At 53.4% G+C, this 7,786-nt stretch overlaps 1 protein-coding gene across 1 annotated transcript; it reads left to right on the top strand.

Moving 5' to 3' along the window:
• Positions 1–1,042: 1,042 nt before the first annotated feature.
• RPL3 (ribosomal protein L3) lies at positions 1,043–6,991 on the top strand (the record flags this gene model as incomplete). The annotated part of the gene is made up of 9 exons (XM_010154874.1): positions 1,043–1,235; positions 1,829–1,997; positions 2,873–3,008; positions 4,086–4,272; positions 4,636–4,796; positions 5,083–5,184; positions 5,656–5,751; positions 6,156–6,275; positions 6,886–6,991. Coding segments are annotated over 9 exons (1,209 nt in total), but the record flags the coding sequence as incomplete, so codon positions are not given.
• Between the last annotated feature and the right edge of the window lie 795 nt (positions 6,992–7,786).

Genomic DNA, 7,786 nt, shown 5'->3' with positions numbered 1-7,786 from the left:
GGGTGTGGGTGGTGCCAGCAGGGCGCTCAGCCCGCGGCGGGGTCTGCGGCCCATTTCTTGGGGAAGAGAGATGAGACTCTTAGCTGAAGGCCTCCCGGCAGTGAGAAGCGAGCCGTCAGGTCACAGCGCGTTTGAGGGCCGGGAGCGCGGTCAGAGCGGGACTGCTCTGTGTGCTCCTGCTTGTGCAGAGGGGCCATGGCGGGGGGTGCGGGAGGGTCAGTCTAATAATGTAGTTCACCGCCTTTCGTCTGTAACGTCAGATTCCGTGTTTGGTTATATCACACGCGAAGGTGTTGTGCAGGCAGCTTTGTCGTGTGTCGATGTCAAAATTGAGTTCTGCTGGGCCCTGCCACAAGATTCATAAGCATAGCAAAAAGCCCTTTTTGAAGTAAGACAGGCTTTTTTGTTACTTGTTGTTAGCTCCATGTTCAACTGCACGGTATTCCTTAAGTTTGGGTGTGAGATGATGTGAGTAATTTCGTGATGGGCGGAGGAGTTTGCTGGGTAGAACCCAGCCTTACTTGGGTCTCAGGTTGTAGAAAGAGGCTGCAGGGCTGGCAGTGGAGAACACCTTAGACTGGCTCAAAGGTGGGTGCTGAAATGCTGTTTTATTGCAGCTTTTCTAATTAAAATTGGTTTTCAAAGTTACTGATAGGCAGAAGCATATTGTAAAGTTCACCGTGCTTCTCCATGTATAGGCTTTTGGGGTGCACTGAACTTCTGGTGGTGTGCTATGGCCAAACTACAGCTTGTGTGGCTCTCTGACTAGAGTGGGACTTGGTGATGTCTTAAAATAAGCTTGAAAGGGAGAGGACATGGGAATCTAGGAAGGACCTGGTTGGGGTGTGAGGATTATGTTCTTATAACACTGTGGTGGACTTCAGAAGGCAAACAGCTGGTACTGAGGAGAATTTCTAGAATGCAGAATGTCTTGTATGCACAGAATTTTCATGTTTCAAGGCCAGAAGAGTCGACCTTGGCCCTGAGGTGGGTATGAGTAAATCTCTGTAGTAAGCACTCAATGTTTGTTTTCTCTCTTTAGTCTCACCGCAAGTTCTCGGCTCCGAGGCATGGATCTCTGGGCTTCCTGCCCCGCAAGCGCAGTAGCAGGCACAGGGGCAAGGTGAAGAGCTTTCCCAAAGATGACCCCAGCAAGCCTGTCCATCTTACTGCCTTCTTGGGGTACAAAGCTGGCATGACCCACATTGTCCGAGAAGTCGACAGACCTGGATCCAGTATGTACTGATGTTTCCTCTTCACAGAGGAGGTAGTTGTTTGAGTGGTAAAGGATGACCTGAGTAGCTCTGGATTTTAGTCCTAGCTTGACTTCACTGCACTGAGAGCCCTTAAGTGGGTGGCATATAAAGCACCCAAGCCCCTCCCACTGCGGTGTGAGTCCAGCAGCAGGACTTGGGTCTAGCAGTGGCTGTCTTGTTAATGGCCCTGTTTCTAATATGCGCAGTGACCTCATGGTTTGGTTTAGCTGTACTGTGACAGGCTGCTTATGATGCCCTCTTCTCAATGGGGAGGCATAAGTAAATAGGTTTTGGGTGGGTTTTTTTGCTGATTGTTGAGTCCTGAATGCAGTTCTGTTACTCGCTGCCATCCGTTTTGCCTGTTGAACTTTGTCTCTGCTTCCTACTGAGCCGGCCTTAAATTTTTGCAAGGCATTGAGTTATAACTTAGGGCTGGTCGTTTTACTGTGCGTTGTCATTGCCTTTGTGAAAAATGTTCCCTTCGTGTGAAGGATTTGTGAGTGCGGAAGGACAGATGGCAGTTAACGGCCAGCACTGGTGTTAACTTGTGCTCCGTTTCTGTCTTCGTCCAGAGGTGAACAAGAAGGAGGTGGTTGAGGCAGTCACTATAGTGGAGACTCCTCCCATGGTCATTGTGGGCATCGTGGGCTACGTGCAGACTCCACGTGGTCTCCGCAGCTTCAAGACCATCTTTGCTGAGCACATCAGTGATGAGTGTAAGCGTCGCTTCTACAAGAACTGGTAAGAGCTGGGCTATTGCTCATTGCCTTAAATCTCATGCCGTGGTTTATTTTTTCTGCTGGCTTGCGAATTATGCTAGTACAGCCTTTAGAAGAGACTTGAGCAATTAGTGTTTGCCCTTGATGAACTGGGCTAATAATGGGTAGGCTGTAGGAGTGGCGCTGGGAAGGTGACTCCCTTCTTGGCATGAGGATGATGGTGTTGGCTCTTGCCTGGAATCTCCGTAACAGGCTACGCATGATGATACTTCGACGGGCGGACATAAGGAAATTGCTTCTGGCACTTGCTGCTGAGTGTCGAGTCCTGACTGTAGCCCTGTTTGCTCAGGAAAGGGGAAGACAAGTGTTGCTTCTGATTACTGTTCCAGGCACTGTTGTTGTGATTTAAAGTACGCACATTTGCCCGAGCGTGGCTCCGGCGTGTCTAGAGCTTACGGCCTGTTTATGAACTTCGCAGGCTGAGAAGGCGTCAGAGTAGAGCAGTGGTGATCTCAAGGGTGTTGCAGTAACGACCTTACTGCTGGGCATACCCTGGGCTTGCGAGGGGGGAATTATGGTGTTGTGAAGCAGATAGCAGTCACCTGACAATTGCTTTAAAGATCTGTTTTTTGTTACTGTTTGACATCTCTCTACAGTTTTTTGTCTTCTGTACTCTGAATAATAATGTGCTTTGGAATTCATGGCAGCTCCGCTCAGCTCTGGCAACTTTGCCTCTGTCTGATGAGCTCCAGGCTCCGCTTGCCAGTGGAAAAAGAGTCCTTAGAAGCTGGCAATGAGCCAAAAGGAGCTGAGGTGGCAGCTCATTCCGCTCATCCCCACTTTGTGGGGGATTGATGAAGGGCTTAGCCAAACCTTGTCTCTGCTCTGCTCCTGAAGGCACAAGTCCAAGAAGAAGGCCTTCACCAAATACTGCAAGAAGTGGCAAGATGAAGAGGGCAAAAAGCAGTTGGAGAAAGATTTCAATAGCATGAAGAAATACTGCCAGGTTATTAGAGTCATGGCGCACACTCAGGTAAGTATCAGTGGGACTCAGGTGTACCCTGGATACTGCTAAGGACTTAAGAATTAAGAGAGCCCAGGTCTACATAGCATCAAAGGACTGAGTCCTTTGCCATGTAGACCTGGGCTCTCTTAATTAGTCCTGAGCTCTCTTAAATCCAGCTAGAAATTAAAATAGGCTGAACACAGCGCTGGGGTTGGTGTGTTCAGCAGCATTTCGGGCTGTGTTCTGTAGGGACTGCAAACACTCAGAGGCTTTGGTGGCTGTGCAGCTGGAGGAGGTGTATGGCTGAGGGGTGTGGTGGTGTCTCCCTTAGCCATCAGTGCTCTGCCATGCTTTCCTGGGAGATGGAATTAAATCTGAGTAGGCTGTAAGTGCAGTAGGATGTCTAGTTGTGACATGGCTAATTTTACTAGAATTTGTTCCCATACTAGACAGCGGAGGTGGTGTTGCAGCTGCTGCTGATACTCGTATCAGTCTATCTGTGCTAAATATAGTACAGGTAACTAAATGTGGCCCTATGGAAAGTGTCCTTCACTGTAGCAGGCTTTATCCTACCTTGGTTTGGGTTGGAAAGGACCTTGAAAGATCATCTAGTCCAACCCACTGCCGTGGGCAAGAGTGGCGTTCACCAGGTCAAGTTGCTCATAGCCCCATCCAGCCTGACCTTGAACACTTGCAGTGATGAAGCATCCACAGCCTCTCCAGGCAACCTGTGCCAGTGTCTTACCAGCCTTCTAATAAAATACTACTGCGTGTCTGGTCTAAGTCTGCCCCCTTTCCATTTGAAACCATTGCCCCTTGTTACTCCTGTCCCTCCTGGGTGGAGTTCGGCTGGTGGCTGTGGGGTTAGAGATGCTAGTTATCTCTGTTCCTGCAGGTGACATGTAATGGGACTTGTCCTTCAGGCCACAGCACAGCCTCTCCGCTTAATGTAGGGCCTTTCACTTCACCATGTTGAAGTTTGAGTCGTTGGAAAAGGCTATGTTTACTTAGAAAACCAGATTAGGCCGGGACCAGAACTGGGGTAGTTAATGTCAGGTCGGTCTTGGGTGAGCAGGAGCTGAATCTCATTCTTCTTGTCCCTAGATGCGTTTGCTTCCCCTGAGACAGAAGAAGTCTCACCTGATGGAGATCCAGGTGAATGGTGGCACTGTTGCGGAGAAGGTGGATTGGGCCCGGGAGAAGCTGGAACAGCAGGTGCCCGTGTCCAGCGTCTTTGGCCAGGATGAGATGATAGATGTCATTGGAGTCACCAAGGGCAAGGGATACAAAGGTAAACACATGGAAGCTCCCCTCTCTGTGTTTGGGATACCGATTTTAAGGGAAGCCCTAGCCGTGGGTTTCTTGGAAGTATGTGGGCTAAGAGCTGAGGAGGTAAATCCATACTGCTGTCACAGTTCAATGATGAGACCATGGAATAAGCGCTGGGCACAGCGCCTGACATCTGTGAGGAGTCATTCCATGCTGCCTTCCTTCTGAGAACACAACCCAGGGACAGCTGGGGAGGGAGCGTGGGCAGTTCTGAGGCAGAGTGCTGCGTCAGGGCCTCCCTTTGGTTGTTTGGGGACAGCAGCTTGGGGGGTGGCTTAAACTCTGGTTTGGACAAGGTAGCAACCCTGTTTGCTGCCTGTTCCAGGTGTTACCAGCCGCTGGCACACCAAGAAGCTGCCCCGCAAGACTCACCGGGGCCTGCGCAAAGTGGCCTGCATTGGCGCCTGGCACCCTGCTCGTGTGGCTTTCTCCGTGGCCCGGGCTGGTCAGAAGGGCTATCACCATCGGACGGAAATCAATAAGAAGGTTCGTCTCGGAACTGCTGGGGGGAAATGAGAACTGGCTGAGGGCACTTACTGTGTGGCAGGGAAGAGGGTGGGGAGTTTTGCTTTGGACCTGTGGCTCTGTTGGAATGTAACCTCGGGTGCAGTATCCATAGTCTGCTATGTTGGATAACTGTAGAATTCTTGTGTCCACGTGTTTCCAAAGTGCAACAGACATTTTTCTCCAGCCCTAGGTAGAACTGTTTGCTTTTTGGCTAATGACAGGCCCGTTCTCCTTTCTGCTAAGTAGAAATTCCTGTCGTTTTTAGATCTACAAGATCGGCCAGGGTTACCAAATCAAGGATGGGAAGCTGATCAAAAACAATGCGTCAACCGATTATGACTTGTCTGACAAGAGCATTAACCCCCTGGTGAGTTGTGGCAGCTGTGTGGCGAGAGTCCCCCTGCGTGCTGCGGTCTTGTGGGGTTGACGGGCCGGGTGCAAGGTGCAGGATGAACGCAGATCTCGGGACGTAACACTCGGGTGCTGTGGGAGGGCGTGTTGCTTCATTCTCCGTATTGCCTTGTGTATCTTGCTGGTTGCGTCTGGCGCGTGGCAGTCGTACAGAGGGGTGGTGCAAACCTAGTGATGGTTCTCGTAAATAAGGAATAGCTCCGTGGGGAGAGCAGCTTCTGCCGGTGTGTTGGCCTTGCTGCTGCTCTTCTTGGCAAAAGCAACACGGCAGCAAGTAAAGTGCTGTACTGAGCACCTTGACCCGAGAAAGGTAATGCTGGAAACGGGCTTTCAGGGGATGTAGGAATGGCCGAGAGCCAGAAGTGCCAAGCTGCAGGCAGATGTGACTGCTGCTGCACAGAGCGCTAACGGATCTCTCCTTGCTCAGGGAGGCTTTGTCCACTACGGGGAGGTGACCAATGACTTCATCATGCTGAAGGGCTGCGTTGTTGGGACCAAGAAGAGGGTCCTGACCCTGCGCAAGGTGAGCACTGCGGGCTGCTGCTGAGGGGCCTGAGTCGGGGCAGCGCCTCTGGCGTGGGTGTTGCTGCCGTGGGGATTTGTGTAGCCAGCTGGGAAGAAAAGCCCTGTGGGCACAGCCCCGCCTCACGTGAACGGCCATGCAGTAGTGTGAGGTCCTTGCCTGGGGCTGTTGTGGCACACTTCAGGGCTGAGAACCCTGGTGGACTCTTAAGGACACCGGCAGTCCCAGTCATCCCCCTTGAAGGCCAAGCTGGCTCGTTGGCACCTGCTCCTCGCACGTAATAGCTGGTGTGTGGCCGGTGTGACGTGGGAGGCGTTGGCCATGGAGGCGGTGAGGAGAGGCAGCCAGCACGCTGGCCGGCTGGGAGCGTGCTGCTGCATACTCACCTGGCCTCTCTCTCCCAGTCCCTGCTTGTGCAGACCAAGCGCCGGGCCCTGGAGAAGATTGACTTGAAGTTCATTGACACGACCTCCAAGTTTGGCCATGGCCGCTTCCAGACGGCTGAGGAGAAGAAGGCTTTCATGGTAAGGGCGCTCCCTGAAGCTGGCAGCTTCCTGTTGTGCATCTCTGGGTTGGTCTTTCAGCTTGTGGTGGTTGATGGCTGCGCCTTTGGGCTGCCGCAGGGCCAAAACTTCTGTGAAACGGTGTGAGGGAGGGGTCACCCTCCTGGCCTGGTTTTGCAGCAGGGCTCCCCCAGTGACAGCGGGATGCCTGCGGGGTGTTGCTGCGTTTGGGCACAAGCCGATCAGTGAGGAGGGGTGGAGGAAGCACTGGGCAGTGTTTGACACCCGTGGGGGAGCGGCCCTGTGCCCGGCCGGGGTGGCATTCTCCATTTGGGAATCCTGAGGGCTGGGCCCCTTGCTGTGTCAGAGCGGCTCGTCTGCCTGGGGGCTGCGCGGGAGCTTCCCCACAAGGTGGCACCAGCATGTCTTGTCACTCACACGGGAGAAGGCATTGCAGCTTTCCCCCAAAACCCGTAGCTGTGGGGATGGGACTTGGGATTTCCAGCGGGCTGCAGCATTCGGAGTGCTTTGTGCCTGAACGCCTTTGCAGCAAGAGGGGACCGTGCGGCGGTGTAACTGGGGTGTGGTGGGGCCTTTGGTGCGTTGTCTGCATTGTTTGTTCTTCTTTCAGGGACCGCTCAAGAAAGACCGAATTGCGAAAGAGGAGGCAGCGTAATGTGGGAACGGTCCCGTAGCCTGTGTGCTCATGGACCAGAAAATAAATGTTTTAGAGAAATGGGAGTTTGGCTCTTGGTTCGTACGTAGCTGGGTGAAGGCTGGTGCTCGCTGCAGGCCTGGCGCGTGGCACCCGCTGCAGCAGCAGCAAGCGAGGCTCACGTTGACGAGCACCCGACTTGCAGCAGGGGCCCATGGTGAGGAGGAGGGTGTTGTGGCTGGCGTCAGGGCGGATTTTGTGGCAGAGCAAGGCTCCTGTGCTTGTGTGGAGCAGTGAAGCAGCAGGAGCCCTCAGCCTGTCGGCAGTGGCTGAGGTATCACTCCACGTGCTAATCCTCTGCGTGGCAGCTAGAGAGCTCCCTTGAGTCAAGCTTCGTCACCGAACTGCTTCAGACCCTTGAACCAGCACTCTGTTTTAGGTAGGCGGCCGATGCTGGCTGTTGCCATGGAAACCCTGCAGTTTCCGTATGCCCGAGGGGATGTAACCTGCAGGCTGTTCGCAAATGCAGCTTGTTGAAGAACCCCTGCCTCCCTATTCCTGAATCCATTTCCCATTCCTGCCCTGCCTTGTGGGACACACACACACATGCTCCTGCATCCCACCCTCCCCCTGGGTGGGAGAGCTGCCAGTGCGTTACTGCATGGCTCAAAACACCCAGCATCCTTGGGAACTAGTCCGCCCAGCCCGGTGATGGGCAGAGGCGGCTTATTTTCGCCCGGGCGCGGGAATTGCCTCCGTGTGCAGCCCCAGCCGGAGAGCTGCTGCGGCACAGAGGCTGCCTGGCCAAGGAAGGCAGCGTCGGTGCAGGGTGAGATCACGGCGCTGCGGGCCCTGGCTGGTGTAAATTTAGATCGCT

Source organism: Eurypyga helias, unplaced genomic scaffold (genome assembly GCF_000690775.1).
Source record: "Eurypyga helias isolate BGI_N326 unplaced genomic scaffold, ASM69077v1 scaffold36770, whole genome shotgun sequence".
Taxonomy (NCBI): Eukaryota; Metazoa; Chordata; class Aves; order Eurypygiformes; family Eurypygidae; genus Eurypyga; species Eurypyga helias.
Note: the sequence above shows the minus strand (reverse complement) of the source record. Positions and strands in the feature narration are given on the sequence as shown.